The sequence below is a fragment of the Salvelinus sp. IW2-2015 genome, linkage group LG19 (assembly GCF_002910315.2).
Source record: "Salvelinus sp. IW2-2015 linkage group LG19, ASM291031v2, whole genome shotgun sequence".
Taxonomy (NCBI): domain Eukaryota; kingdom Metazoa; phylum Chordata; class Actinopteri; order Salmoniformes; family Salmonidae; genus Salvelinus; species Salvelinus sp. IW2-2015.
The window spans coordinates 28328609-28345495 of record NC_036859.1 but is presented as its reverse complement, the minus strand read 5'-3'; the positions used below and the strand labels follow the sequence as shown (position 1 = coordinate 28345495).

Here is a 16887-nt window from a genome sequence, read left to right as displayed (position 1 = left end):
GTCTCCTCTCCCCTCCAATAATAACATACAGTACCGTCTCCTCTCCCCTCCAATAATAACATACAGTACCGTCTCCTCTCACCTCCAATACTGACAGCTACTCTCTCTCCTGCTACTCTGTGTACCACAACACCTGTTACAGAAATGTGAAATTCCAAACACATCCACAGTATGCAAACGCATGTAGAATCAGGCATGAATGCAGGAGCATAGATCAGGCACGCACATACCATCCCTGAACACACTCCCACCCCCATCCATGTAAACTCAATGGCAGGAAGGGGGGCAGTGGACTCCTGGTGTGTCTGGCAGGTGGCTCCAGCAGCCCAGGACAGCCTGCCCCCCTGGGGTGCCTCGTTCCTGGGTATCCTCCACGCTCCGCCAGCCTTCTCTGATCCACCCCTGGGGGAATCCCCTCCCCGGCTAGCTCCCATATTCCCACTGCCTCCTCCTTTTGACTTTGTGATGACTGTGATGGTTAACTCCAGAGAAGGCATGTCCAACTGTAGCCTGACATTTTCCTCTTAAATACATTTCTCCTCCCTTTGACTTTCCTCACTCGCTGTCTCCCCTGTCACTCTGCAGAATAATACCACTGTAATCCAAAAGTTCCTCATTTCCTCATTGGTTAAGTTACAACTTGCCCATCACATTGAAATAAGTAATTTACTCAAATAACTATGAGACATCAGACAGAAAAGAAACGTAACGTAACACCAAGCACAAGATTCAGTCAGGACGCAGCCATCACAGAAGGGTGTATAGTCAACAGCTTGTGCTGTAACCATATCCATAGAACAGTGTTATTGTGACCAGCTGCTTAGTAACCGATGACAGTGTCTGTAGGTGAGAGACCTGAGGGGCTGACGGTTGTCTGTGTGTTACTGTTAACACATTGTGGCATCCCATCCAGAGTCCTGTCCTCTTGTATGAATCTACATTTCACTCGATTAATCCCTCTCACTGTCAATTAGCTTCTCCACAAGCCAAGCAAACACGCATGGTTACTAATGACTGAACAGGCATACACACACACATACACGCACAGTTACTAATAACTGTACTCGCACACTAACAAAAGTTACCTCCCTTACAATCCAAATGTCACTCAACAAAACCAAGACATGCAAACGCCAGCATCAGTCCAACATGTACTGTAGGCCTACCCTCTCTACCTAACAGACAACCAAACTGTTAGTATGGATATGGCCTACCCTCTCTACCTAACACAGACAACCAAACTGTTAGTATGGATATGGCCTACCCTCTCTACCTAACACAGACAACCAAACTGTTTAGTATGATGATGGCCTACCCTCTCTACCTAACACAGACAACCAAAACTGTTAGTATGGAATGGCCTTACCCTCTCTACCTAACCACAGACAACCCAAACTTAGTATGGATATGGCCTACCCTCTCTACCTAAACACAGACAACCAAACTGTTAGTATGGATATGGCCCTACCTCTCTACCTAACACAGACAACCAAACTGTTAGTATGGATATGGCCTACCCTCTCTACCTAACACAGACAACCAAACTGTTAGTATGGATATGCGCCTACCCTCTCTACCCAACACAGACAAACCAAACTGTTAGGTAGAAAGGCGTAGGCCATATCCATTACTAACACAGACAACCAACACTTAGTATGGATATGGCCTACCCTCTCTACCTAACTCAGACAACCAAACTGTTAGTATGGATATGGCCTACCCTCTCTACCTAACACAAACAGGCAGTCCTCCAAACCACACCAAAAATGCCCCAGCATACAGAACAGGGGTCGGCAACAAAACCGTCCCGCGAGTGGCCCCCCCAAAAAAATTTGCTATCTTAAAATGACCATGAAATCAGCTAAAAATGAGTTTAATTTAGGAAATCTGTTAAATAATAAAAAATTAAAAAAGAGAACGGTATGTGATCATGTCTCAATGTAATCAAGGTAAGAATTTAGTGTTATTTTCAAATACAATCTCTTTTTGGTTGTGGTCAATTTGCAGTGTACAAATTATTATAATTAGGTTCCGGCCCACGACCATGCGATCCGACAAATCAGCCAGCGGCTGAATCTAGTTTCCTGCCCCCGCCATAGACAAACAAACCCATCTAAGAACCCATTACAGTTCATTCTAATCTACACCGCTCAATAAAACCTTATGAAAGGGAGATCCTCTTCTTTCTGGGTTTACCTACACACAGACCTTCAATCCACCTCGCTAAATTTCTCCAGAATCCCTGTGAAATCCAGCAAACAAGACGGCTAATAGCGCGTAAAGAGTGTTAATGAAGTCAACACTGAGCTTGACACTCCCACTTAGTAGCTGAATGTCAGTGGGAGTTGTCACTTCAAAGACCCAGAATCTGGAGTCCAGATTGATTAACCGATTTAGAATGTCTTAGATTCTACGGATTTATAATTTCTTAAATTCTACTGATTTAGAATGTCTTAAAGTAGACAAAGACAAAGCTAAGTTAAGCTGGCCTGTCTGGGAGAGAGAATATGTTGAAGAACATGCATGATGGGTTTCGGGGGCTTATACAGTGGCGCATTTATTTTTGCCTGTGGATGTGCGAGTCCGTGGGAATAACCTTCATTTTCTCAACAAATTAACTAATTTCACTTCCATAGATAGAGATTTGAGCGAACATGCATGTGCATACAGAATGCACAACACGGATGATAGTCTACACAAACACAGCATCTCTCACACAATTAACTTGTGTTTACCTTACAGTAAGATAAAGTACCTACTAGTCACTCTCCAAAGGGAAGTTAATCAAACAGACTGTTGTTTACTCTGAGTCAAGCCTACAGGGAGTCTTCCAGCATGTACACTTGCTGAAGGAACAATCACAGCAGTCCAGAACAACAAAAGCATCCAACTACAAAACAAACAACCCAGCAATAGATTTAAGACTGTTGTTGAGAATCATAAGAGAGAAGTGTTGAACTATGGGTAAGTTCAGTCATACACACTGCTCATTTATGTATTAAATGCCACCCCATACAGAACGCTACTTCCCCCCTCCCCCAAAAAAAGAGGAATAGTCATTTGAGGACACTACTATTTTCAATGTATTTACTTATGTAATTTCACATGGACCATGCGTATTAACATAACATTTCCAGTTACACGTCAGTGTAAAAGTTCTGAAGATATCGTAGTTATTCAGTTCATGCATATTCCCTGTGAGGATGAACTGTCAGTCATCTGTAACTCCCTGATACTGGTCCCTTGTTATGCATGTCAATGAGCAAAGAGGGGACAGAGGCACTAGGAGACAAACAGACAACAGAAAGCATCCTCAGTGAGGTCCTTCCAAACACGCCTCTCAGAGAAACAAGTCAAGTGTACAGTGTAATGGGAAAAATCTCAATTATGCAAATTGCTCTAGCAATAGCTCACATCCATTTTTCTGAATAGTGGTAATGTATACTGAACAAAAATAAAAAATGTAAAGTGTTGGTCCCATGTTTGATGAGCTGAAATAAAAGATCCTAGAAATGTTCCATATGCACAACCAGCTTATTTCTCTCACATTGTGAGCACAAACTTGATTACATCCCTGTAAACTTAAACGTAAAACGTTAGTGAGCATTTCTCCTTTGCCAAGATAATCCATCCACCTGACAGGTGTGGCATGTTGAGAAGCTGATTAAACAGCGTGATCATTACACAGATGCACCTTGTGCTGGGGACAATAAAAGGCCACTCTAAAATGTGCAGTTGTGTCACACAATGCCACAGATGTTTCAAGTTGAGGGAGTGTGCAGTTGGCATGCTGACTGCAAGAATGTTCACCAGAGCTGTTGCCAGAGAATTAATATTAAATTATCTCCCATGTCGTTTTAGAGAATTTGGAAGTCTGTCCAAACGGTCTCACAACCACGCGCAACCACGCCAGCCCTGTTTGTCTGTTGCCAGTTCGTCTTGTCCTGGCAAGTCCTACAAGCGTGTTCCTTGTGCTCTTCTTAGTCTTCCCAATTCTGACCTTTCCCGACCACCGGCCTGTACCTGCCTGACTCTGACTACGACCCTTTGCCTGCCTTGACTACTCTTTTGCCTGCCCCTTGTACTATAATAAACAGACTCGTACTATCCGCCTCCTGTGTCTGAATCTGGGTCTTGGCTTGAGTCCTGATACTGTGGGATGGTCTGAGATGAGCCACCCAGACAGCTGATGAAACTGTGGCTTTGCACAGCCGAATAATTTATGTACAAACTGTCAGAAACTGTCTCAGGGAAGCTCATCTGCATGCTTGTCATCCTCACCAGAGTCTTTACCTGACTGCAGGTAACCGACTTCAGTGGGCAAATGCTCACCTTCGAGGGCTACTGTCACGCTGGAGAAGCGTGCTCTTCACGGATGAATCCCGGTTTCAACTGTACCGGGCAGATGGCAGGCAGTGTGTATGGCATCGTGTGGGCGAGCGGTTTGCTGATGTCAACGTTGTGAACAGAGTGCCCCATGGTGGGGTTAGTTATTGGGCAGGCATAAGCTACTGACAATGAACACAATTGCATTTTATCGATGACAATTTGAATGCACAGACATACCGTGAAGAGATCCTGAGGCCCATTGTCGTGCTGTTCATCCGCCGTCATCACATGTTTCAGCATGGAAATGCACAGCCCCAATTCCTTAAAACTGAAAATGTCCCAGTTCTTCCATGGCCTGCATACTCAGACATGTCACCCATTGAGCATGTTTGGGATGCTTTGGATCGACATCTATGACAGCGTGTTCCAGTTCCTGCCAATATCCAGCAACTGGCTGCGTTTCAAACTCAAAGTAGACAGCCCTCGGCCCTAAATCCTCAGCCCTTTGGGGAATCCCCGCAGTCATGTCGTCGGTCCAAATTATTAGCCAAGCAAGGGAAGTTTGCAACGTAAGCCCCTCAGCCCTTGTTTTTAATGGAGTTTGCGAGTGTAAAATTATGTTCACTTTGGGCCTGAAACGCCCCATCATTTAATTTGCGATGACTGTACATCCGCTAAGAAAAGTCAGGCAAAACCTCAACGTCAATATGGAGTCAACATACCAGTGTAAGTAAAAAACTAATGTAAATAAGTTAGAAATTGTGCTACTAATGCACAAACACGTCTCAAAAGTAATGATGTTTTTGTTTGGTTAGCTTTTGGAAATTGTAGAAATAAAACAAATGTTCCTTCTTTAGAAGTAGCTAGGCAGGCTAACGTTAGTTAGCTAATGAATTTGCTAGCTATCATACAGTAGGCGTATATTATTAATGATATAGTTAATATAAGTAGACATGCAATCATAATTAACTGTAGCGCATATAAAGCACCCACAAGCTACTGGTGGCTGAACACACAATCATCGCTGGATGAACGAGTTATGAATTTCCAGGCAAGGGCAGTCCATCTAAAAATCATTCCTTCCTCCCTTGCCCTGCAAGTGTATACTCGTCAGACGTCATCAGAAGTGTCCACTTAATTTGAGGGCTGAGGGGATAGGATGTGTCTTTTAAGTGTTTGGAACGCAGCCATTGAAGATGAGTGGGACAACATTCCACAGGCTACAAATAAACAGCCTGATCAACTCAATTGCGAAGGAGACGTGTCATGCCGCATGAAGCAAATGGTGGTCACACCAGATACTGACAGGTTTTCTGATACACGCCCTACCTTTTTTTTAATGTATCTGTGACCAACAGATGCATATCTGCATTCCCAGTCATGTGAAATCCATAGATTAGGGCCTAATTTATTTATTTCAAATTACTGATTTCCTTATATGAACTGTAATTCAGTAAAATCGTTGATTGTTGCATGTTCCATTTATATTTTTGTTCAGTGTACAGTAAATAGGGGCCAGAATATATGCCTGTTTTCACAGACTACATGTCGGTGGAAGTGTTTGAGGGCTATTGGTGTGGTGTTGTCAATGATGTGTGTGTGTTGATGTGTATTTGCTGGCAAGGCCTTATCTGTCCTCAGACAGTGATTTGTCTGAGGACAGAGATAATCCCGGCCTGTCACCCAGAGATAATCCTGCCTGTCCTGCTCCCTCCGTCTGAACACACATCACCTGGGAGAAGGTGTCTTACACATACATGCATCATGTTCTCACTCTTTCTCTCAGAAACCATCCCTCCCCAACTCATCTTGTCTTAAAAACGATGTTCCAAAGACAATCCCTCACATCGACACATATCCTACACCAGGGATGGGCAACTGGTGGCGCCTCCCATTCGTAGGCCAGCAGATCAGTTTCCAAAAACACTCTTGCCAGAGTTGGTAAAGCTGTCAAGGCAAAGGGTGGCTACTTTGAAGAATCTCAAATATATTTTGGTTACTACTTAATTCCATGTGTTATTTCATAGTTTTGATATCTTCACTATTATTCTACAATGTAGAAAAGAATACAAATAAAGAAAAACCCTTTAAATGAGTAGGTGTGTTTTGGGAGCCTTCCCCAGAGCTGTGTCTCAACACAATCCTGTCTCGACGCTCTACAAACAATTCCTTTGACCTCATGGCTTGGTTTTTGCTCTGACATCCACTGTCAACCGTGGGACCTTATATAGACAGGTGTGTGCCTTTCCAAATCATGTCCAAATAATTGAATTTACCACAGGTGGACTACAATCAAGTTGTAGAAACATCAAGGATGATCAACGGAAACAGGATTCACCTGAGCTCAATTTCGAGTCCCATAGCAAAGGATCTGAATACTTATTTACATAAGGTATGTTTATTTTTTATAAATTTGCATTACATTTCTAAAAACCTGTTTTCGCTTTGTCATTATGGGGCATTGTTTGTAGATTGATGAGTAAAAAAAAATTTTGATCAATTTTAGAATAAGGTTGTAACGTAACAAATGTGGAAAAAGCTATCTGAATATTTTCCGAAAGCACTGTATGTCTTATGTTGTACACTTCTTTTCATAATTTTTTATTTAATGAGAGATGTATTTTATAATTTGTTTGGCTATAACACTTGTTCTTTTTGGGGGTTGTGTGAATGTCAGGATAATTTAATGGCACGTTTCATGCTGGACATGCCATTGCCAGTCAGGATTTCTAGTCTCCACCGAGTGTTGTAAACACCCCATGGTTCCTCTTCTCCAACAGTCGGTGGAGAAACAAGTTTGAGTGTTCAGAGATAAAACAAATTCATCCGACTGGCATGGAAGTGCCTAGAGTCTTCAGAGGTGTAAGGATAATTAGGAGTCTGAAACTAGGGAATTTGGTGCAGTGATACTGCTTTTGTTTCTAGCAAGAAAAGGAATGGCCTCCCACTGTGATAAGTAGCTATCACCAGTCTGTGATTAGTAGCTATCGGCAGTGAGAATCTCAGTGTGTTTCATGCTTTAGTTTTTATCTGGGGGCTCTGTAAATCCTTTAAGTTTAGGGAGTGAGGATGAAAGGTAAAGATTTTCTCTATTTTTACAGAGAAAAAACAGCTTGCAGCTCATTATTAATCTGATGATAACAATTGTTATCACAACCAATTACTGTATACCATACATGTCATACTGATCTGCCGTCATAGAATCATTACCGTACAGTCAATAACATACCAAAGAAACAGAACTCTGAAGTATTGTCTACTATAATCATGTAGGATCAGTGCCATTCAGCATCCTTGGAACATCTCTACCTAACCAGAACCCTTACCTGACCCTATCCATTACCATTTTAAATGTCAACTTTAATGGGGTAGGGATGTCTCAAGGATCTTTCCAGACTGACAACTCACAAGGTAAAGACATAAATAAATGTGTAACCACAAATGAAAACTGTAATTTGACAGTTGCAAGAAAAGAGAGCACTAATAGACAATGCAAACAAACCAACCTGTTGTACAGTTATATTCACAAGGACAAGCGATTCATGTCCTGTCTTTGTTCCATAAACCATTTTCCATTTGTGTGTTGCCTGACTTCTCACGATGACTTCCACCCATTTGAGGGTAACCAGGTGTAAAATACAGTAGAGATAGATCATCCTTTACTACACAGACATTTAAAAAAATCTATTATTGATGTCACCTCATAAAAATTTCAATTCCTAAAACACTGAATAATTCAAGACTTTTATTCTCTAGCCTCACCTAAAATATGTTCATTCGCATCTGTGATTTTACCATTTGGTGAGAAGTTTACAAGCATAATGAGGAGATGTTACTGACTGCCACACATGAATAACCAAGAGTAGGGTTGCAAAATTATTTCCCAAAATTCACAGGTTTTCCAGAATAAAAAAATATTTCAAAGTGGTAGGCATGTTGTGTAAGTCAAATGATACAAACCCCCCCAATTTTTTTATTTTTTATTTTAGGTTGTAAGGCAACAAAATGCCAAGGGGGGGGTGAATTCTTTCGCAAGCCACTGTTAGGAGTTGGGAAGACAGCACAAACAGATCTGTGAACATGGCTTGTTGAAGCACACAGAATTTGGCCAGCTTGTCCTGGGTCAATAGCCTCACAGCCTTTTGGATTTAATGTTTGCGGTTCTCTAAAAAAAAACATCTGGAATGATGCAAAGCCAGAACAAACTGCAGGCAATGGACTAAATCCCTGTGGCTATTACAGTAACTATACTACAACACAGGACTCAAGCAGTTGATATGGTCTGCAAAAGTGTGTATTTGGTTGGTCTGTATTGGTTGGTTTCTAATGTCTTAAGCATATTATCTCTTGCAATATGCAGTGTCCTCTCACTGGAATTGAGCCTTTATTCTCAAACAAATGTTTCTGGTCATTCATTTCCTCACGGATCATCATTATCTTCATTTCAATGTGGACACACACACACACACACACACACAGCACACACAACACACCACACACACACACACACACACACACACACACACACACACACACACACACACACACACACACACACACACACACACACCAACACACACACACACACACACAAAAAGCAAGCTTTAAACAGTGAGAAGACAGAAATGAAAAACAGGAACAGAGACAGGGAAGCAGCAGCATGCAGAGAAAATATGTTCTTCAGAAGAAAGAAATCTTTCAGAAGAGATAGGAGCCTTTGAAAATCATGAGGAACCACACAGCTACCGTATACAGCAACCATTAGGAGGACTGTCAGCGGTTTCCCTCCAGCACACACCGTTGCCAGGGAAGAAACGAACAGATTAAAACCACATCTCTGGATCAGAACGACGCAGCAGAGACACCACGGGGGAGCTGCTTCATTATTCATAAGCCTTTGTAAACAGGGGAGAGAAACTTCTCCAAGTACAAAGACACACTGGCCTACTCTCTTCCTCGCTACACTGCACCACATCCAGCCTTACACTGTAGTCACCTAGGAAATGACACCCAAGCCAGTGATGTCGGTTCTTTGGAGTTTTTAGTGTCACCAACCGGATACTGAACCCTGGTCATCAGTGCAAATCGAGACTGTGTTAGTCCATTGAACTAAAGCCTTGAAACTGGGATGCTTCAGGTCTCAGGCTAAATCTGCATGGGCAAGAGGAAGTGCCAGGCTTTGGAAATGGAACCCTGATGAAATCACTGTCAGCAAACAGCTTGACTTTGACTCAAGGACCACAGAAAGAGTACCAGTGCTTTACACTCCATGTAAATGTGTGAAACTGATCTGAGGCCCGTAACACACCCCAGAATAGAGCTGGGACGATAAACCGCAAATTATCGATACCGACCAAACCGACCATTTATCAAGGACATTTTACTGATAACATTCCTCTAGTAAAGGCTACTTATCGTTAAGTTAGAAATAGAATAAGTCTGCTAATATGGACTAACGGGACAATGATAGTCACAACATTGAAAGTAGTAGTAGTAGTTTTAGGGGTAATATTTAAAAAATAACTGGTGCACATTAATGTTACACTTATCTTTGAATTTACCGTTATCGTGATAATTCAGCCAATATATAGTGATATAGATTTGTGTCTATATTGCCCAGCTCTACCCCAGAACACATTCACACACCTCACCGTCACATCTGCACTGCTTCAATGCCTTCAACAATGGATTGTTCAATTGAGAGAAAACCATTTCCCCACTCTGCTAAGGAATGAGGCATTCGGGCCAGTGAACATAATACTGGTTTATACTGGTCTGGTGCACAGCCAACTCTGTCACAAATGGCAGACTATACACATGCACACCAGAGGCTGGTGGGAGGAGCTATAGGAGGACACTCTCATTGTAATGGCTGGAATGGAATGGTATTAAACATATCAAACATACCAAAACCACATATTTGATTCCGTTGCATTCATTCATTCCATTCCAGCCATTACAATAAGACCATCCTCCTACAGCACCTCCCACCAGTCTCCTCTGATGCACACCTGACAATAGTTCAGATAATTTTGACTGAGCAGAATGATACTGCATTCCAAAAACAGTGCAGGTTGCTGTACCCAGCGGGCACTCCAATACCAATCTACCGTGTCACAGAGAGCCTGGTATTCAGTAGAGCAGAGGGAAATATCCTGTAATTATGAACAACACAGCAACAATAGCCAGTAGACTACAGTGTTTCGTGGTGGCTTAATGTCCTTGAAAACCAGAAGTAGACTAGGAATGTTTTTTGTGAAACGCATCAGAAAATAGAGAAGGTAATTTTAATGTTGACAATAATAGAAAATCTTTCTTGCATCATCTTCAAATTCTCTGCGCACTTAAATGGGTATAGACTGCCTGTGTGTTTTGTGCTCAAGGTTTAGTGCGCAAAGGGCAACACTAAAATAATTTGGATCGTCTAGTTATTAACTCAAATACAGTCAGTGGCCTATAAAAGTAGCCCAAAAAATTATGAATAGTGTTAAATGCAGAGGGTTCCGTTACAGTTCACTGTCAGATGAGGTTGCAGTACAGTTGCCATCCTGCATATATACGGCGCCGAGATGTGCCCTGTGCGCGAGCGGCACACGACGTTTTAGCAACAAAGTTGCATCCCCGGCAATATGCAGGCGAGCGGCTCGTGCCATTGGTTAACCTCCACGGCTTCGATTCGGACAGCGGACCAAAATAGCAAAGCTAAGTTAATGCGGAGTTGAAGATTTCACGCAGGGTTGTTATGTCATAGCTAGCATTCATCATGTCCCATAGACCAACATTTCCTAATCAATGTATTTGGATGGCTTGTGGAATGCTCAAGGAGTCTCGAGAACGCGCTAGAATTAGTGGTCAAATTAACACCAAAATACCCTGATACAAAAATAGACTTAAAATCCCTTTTCCCTGTTGCTTTGACAATATTTTAAAAACTATTTCCCCTTATGCCATAGAAATATCATGTGCCAGCCTGGTAGGATATCTGAGTGTACAATTTCTTACCTATGCTATTGCTACTACATACGCTGTTAATGTGCCATATTTATTTAATAACAGACCCCATCAATGTGACACACTTTACTTCAATGAGCCTAGGTTAGGCTACTCACCGTAATAAAGGGAAGAGACGTCCGTTTTTCTTGCCATTTCACTGTGGACGGTAGAATTGTCTGGTGTGTAGTGGTGCGATGGCATGGATGTTGGGAGTCAATGAACACTCCCGTATTTTGGCTCCAAGTTTATAGGAAAGGTCCTCTCACCTGTGTGAAGCTAGCCACAATAAGGATTAGCCACAATTGTGGAATTTGTGGTTCGCCTTCAAAATAAAGGTCCCTCATTGAAAGCGATTCAAACGGGTACCATATGCCATATTTTGACAATATAATGAATGCTAAACAAGGTCGGAATGTTATATAATTTCCACAAAATAAAATAATTGGGTCATTCCTTCCAAATGATGCCTTTTCTGTCGCCAGGAAATATCACTACTTATTTAGTGTAAAATAGTGTAAATTTTGGATTCCAAAAGGATTTCAATATAAGGTAAGGTGTCCTTTTACCTTAAAACCACTAAATATGAATATCGAAATGGAATTTTATGCATTTTGAACAAGTATTTTATTTCAGTTGATGTAGGAGTTTTTGCCATGTCCCCAGGTGTTATTTGTCAAGTTCCACAAGAAATAGAAGCCATAAAATATTTAAAATACAGCCTTACCTATGGATCTTGGGTCCATGAAACGGGGTATCAGCCTACTCAGTTACTCCAACAGATTATAATTCTGAAGCTCTTATACAAATAACGTCGTAGCTCTTTGTGGGACTTTGTGGGACTGTGAAACCACATATCGTGATCTTTTGTGTCTCATTTCACAGTGGTTTCAGAGTCCTACAATAAGAGCTAGGATGCTAACATTTGTGAAAGCTCTTCACAGCTGTGTTCTGTTGGTGTCACTGAGTAGGCTGATGCCCCATTTCATGGACCCAAGATCCATAGGTAAGGCATGCAATATTAATGTTCAATACGTACAATATGCTCGAATAACCTGCACATTTGACTCGGTACCGGTACCCCCTGTATATAGCCTCGTTATTAACATTTGTTAATTTAGTACATTTTTTCTTAACACTGCACTGTAAGTAAGCATTTCACGGTAAGGTCTACTACACCTGTTGTATTCGGCGCAGGTGACAAATACAATTTGATTTGAATACTGAGGTGATTTCCCACAATTAAAGTTCGCTAATATGAGCTACAACGCTAATATTTGTGTAAACACTTCACGGTTGTGTTCTGTCAGTGTCACTGAGTAGGCTCATGCCCCGTTTCATGGACCCAAGATCCATAGGTAAGGCATTACAGTGCATACAGTATGCCCCCAATGCAATACTAAAGTATAATACATCCACAGTGTGATTTCAACAGATTTTTGCTTTTTTGTGTTTTGTTGAATTGATACACTCACCAGCCAGTGTATCACCCAAGTCACAGACATTTTTCTCTGCTACCGCATGGCAAGCGGTACCGGAGTGCCAAGTCTAGGACCAAAAGGCTCCTTAACAGCTTCTCTCCCCAAGCCATAACTGCTGAACAATTAATCAAATGGCCACCAGACTATTTACATTGACCCCCCCACTCCATTTGTTTTGTACACTGCTGCTACTCGCTGTTTATTATCTGTGCAGTCACTTCACCCCTACCTACATGTACATGGTCAACCAACCTGTACCCCCGTACATTGATTCGGTACCGGTACCCCCTGTATATAGCCTCGTTATTGTTATTTTATTGTGTTACTTTTTATTATTTTTTACTTTAATTTATTTGGTAAATATTTTCTTAACTCTTCTTGAACTGCACTGTTGGTTAAGGGCTTGTAAGTAAGCATTTCACTGTAAGGTCTACACTTGTTGTATTCCGCGCATGTGACAAAAAGTTTGATTTGATTAGGTACACCACCCCGTTCACGAAAATGGATTGCTCCCTACAAGACAGTGAGTCACGTGGCCGTGGCTTGCTATATAACACAGGCAGACAGGCATCAAGGCATTCAGTTACTGTTCGATTGAACATTTGAATGAGTAAAACAAGTGACCTAAGTGACTTTGAGCGTGGTATGATCAATGGTGACAGGTGTGCCGGATCCAGTATCTCAGAAATGCCCACCCTCTTGGGCTTTTCACGCACATTGTCTAAGGTTTACAGAGAATAGTGTGATAAATGAAAAACATCCAGTCAGCAGCAGTCCTGTGGGCAAAAACAGCTTGTTGATGAGAGAGGTCAAAGGAGAATGGCAAGAATTGTGCAAGCTAACAGGAGGGCCACAGACAGACAAATAACGGCGCAGTACAACAGTAGTGTGCAGAACGGCATCTCGGAACTCACAACTTGAGCCTTGTCAAGGATGGGCTATTGCAGCAGACGACCACACCGGGTTGCACTCCTATCAACTAAAAACAAGAAGAAGCGGCTCCAGGGGGCACGCGATCACCATCACTGGACAATTGAGGAGTGGAAAAACTTTGCCTGGAACATGACAGCGAGTTCAGTTTACTAGAGTGGCCTGGTCAGTCCCCAGACCTCAACCCAATTGAGCAGCTTTGGATGAGATGGAATGGGTTGTTCGCAGCATGAATGTACCACCTTCCAATCTGCAGCAACTGCGTGATGCCATCGCATCAGCATGAACCAACATCCCTTTTGGACATCCCTCCCCCTGCTACTAATTTCCCTATTTAGCCCATATCCCAATGCCCCAGGGCAGTGATTGGGGACATTGCCCTGTGTAGGGTGCCGTCTTTTGGATGGGACGTTAAACGAGTGTCCTGACTCTCTGGTGTCACTAAAGATCCCATGGCACTTATCGTAAGAGTAGGGGTGTTAACCCCGGTGTCCTGGCTAAATTCCAATCTGGCACTCATACTATCAGTCACCTAATCATCCTCAGCTTACAATTGGCTCATTCATCCCCCCTCTCCCCTGTAACTATTCCCCAGGTCGTTGCTGTAAATGAGAATGTGTTCCCAATCAACTTACCTGGTAAAATAAGGATTAAATAAAGAATATGAATCTCTGAATCTGGAACATTTCCAACACCTGTAGAATGCCCTGAAAAATGCAGGCTTTTCTGGAGGCAGGTCTGGCCCGATACTAGATGGGTTTACCTAACAACATTAAGACATTGTTCAGCATTATCTTGTCTCAAATGTGGCATTATTCCACTATTTGTATCCATTTGAATCACTTTCAATGGGGGACCTCTATTTTGAAGGCTAACTGCAAATTCCACTATTGTGGCTAATCCTTAATGTGGTTATTTTCACACAGGTCCTCCTCACCTCTCCATCCTTTCTCCCTAAGGATGCATGCACATACATAGCTCAGAGAGCCAATTTATGCCTTGCACCTCTCAAATTTTGTAACAATGCGGAGAGCTCAGTATAGCTCTGCATTGACATAATTGGTTGATGGTAGGTGAGGGCGGGAGGTCCTGTATAAAACACAAACTCACTTCCTTGACAACAGCTCTGCGCTGCTCAGCGAAGGTTAAGAAGTATGAATGCCCTGACCTCAGAGGCCACATCACCATAAAGGCGCTGCACGGTCAATCTGTGTCGGCCGTGCAGCATTTACGGTGATATGGCCTCTGCAGAAGTCAGGGCATTCATACTTCTTGCACTTCACTAAGCAGTGCAAAACTGTTGTGAGGGAAGTTCTCAAGGAAGTGACTCTGTTCATACAGGACCTCCCACCCTCACCTTGTCAATCAATCATGTCAATGTGGAGCTATACTGAGCCCGCCACATTGTTACAAAATTTGAGAGGTGCACCACGATGCGGTATGGAGCTATTCCCTCCGCAAGGCAATCAAACAAGCTAAGCGTCAGTATAGAGACAAAGTAGAGTCGCAATTCACCGGCTCAGACACGAGAGGTATGTGGGCAGGGTCTACAGTCAATCACGGACTACAAAAGAAAAAGCCCCGTCGCGGACCACGATGTCTTGCTCCCAGACAGACTAAACAACTTCTTTGCTCGCTTTGAGGACAATACAGTGCCACTGACACGGCCCGCTACCAAAACCTGCGGGCTCTCCTTCACTGCAGCCAACGTGAGTAAAACATTTAAACGTGTTAACCCTCGCAAGGCTGCAGGCCCAGACGGCATCCCCAGCCGCGTCCTCAGAGCATGCGCAGACAGCTGGCTGGTGTGTTTACGGACATATTCAATCAATCCTTATCCCAGTCTGCTGTTCCCACATGCTTCAAGAGGGCCACCATTGTTCCTGTTCCCAAGAAAGCGAAGGTAACTGAGCTAAATGACTATCGCCCCGTAGCACTCCCTTCCGTCATCATGGAGTGCTTTGAGAGACTAGTCAAGGACCATATCACCTCCACCCTACCTGACACCCTAGACCCACTCCAATTTGCTTACCGCCCCAATAGGTCCACAGACGACGCAATCGCAATCACACTGCCCTAACCCATCTGGACAAGAGGAATACCTATGTAAGAATGCTGTTCATCGACTACAGCTCAGCATTTAACACCATAGTACCCTCCAAACTCATCATTAAGACCCTGGGTCTCGACCCCGCCCTGAGCAACTGGGTCCTGGACTACCTGACGGGCCGCCCCCAGGTGGTGAGGGTAGGTAAAAATATCTCCACCCCGCTGATCCTCAACACTGGGGCCCCACAAGGGTGCGTTCTCAGCCCTCTCCTGTACTCCCTGTTCATCCACGACTGCGTGGCCATGCACGCCTCCAACTCAATCATCAAGTTTGCAGACGACACTACAGTGGTAGGCTTGATTACCAACAACGACGAGACGGCCTACAGGGAGGAGGTGAGGGCCCTCGGAGTGTGGTGTCAGGAAAATAACCTCACACTCAATGTCAACAAAACAAAGGAGATGATCGTGGACTTCAGGAAACAGCAGAGGGAGCAGCCCCGTATCCACATCAACAACTGCTTTGCCCAAGGCTCTCCAGAGGGTAGTGAGGTCTGCACAACGCATCACCGGGGGCAAAGCTTCTATCTCAAGGCCATCAGACTGTTAAACAGCCATCACTAACATTGAGTGGCTGCTGCCAACATACTGACTCATCTCTAGCCACTTCAATAATGAAAAATGTATGTAATAAATGTATCACTAGCCACTTTAAACAATGCCACTTTATATAAATGTTTACATACCCTGCATTACTCATCTCATATGTTTATACTGTACTCTATGCCATCTACTGCATCTTGCCTATGCCGTTCGGCCATCACTCATTCATATATTTCTATGTACATATTCTTATTAATTTCTTTACACTTGTGTGTATAAGGTAGTTGTTGTGAAATTGTTAGGTTAGATTTCTTGTTAGATATTACTGCATGGTCGGAACTTGAAGCACAAGCATTTCGCTACACTCGCATTAACATCTGCTAACCATGTGTATGTGACAAATAAAATTTGAGCTCATTTTGGCCTCGGCATCCCTCTGGAGGCTCCGCAATTGCGTCACACCATCCATACGGCGCCTCTGACCACATACGCAGATCAAGCATAA

General features: G+C 43.0%; 1 protein-coding gene across 4 annotated transcripts in view; it reads right to left on the bottom strand.

Moving 5' to 3' along the window:
* The window catches only part of slc44a5a (solute carrier family 44 member 5a), a 70318-nt gene extending 58710 nt beyond the window's left edge, over positions 1 to 11608 (bottom strand). For all 4 annotated transcript variants that reach the window (XM_024009168.2, XM_024009169.2, XM_024009170.2 and 1 more), the window contains exon 1: positions 11439 to 11608. In XM_024009168.2, coding sequence (XP_023864936.1) covers positions 11439 to 11523 — 85 coding nt within the window. In that variant the 5' untranslated portion in view covers positions 11524 to 11608. The remainder of the gene's footprint in view (positions 1 to 11438) is intronic.
* Between the last annotated feature and the right edge of the window lie 5279 nt (positions 11609 to 16887).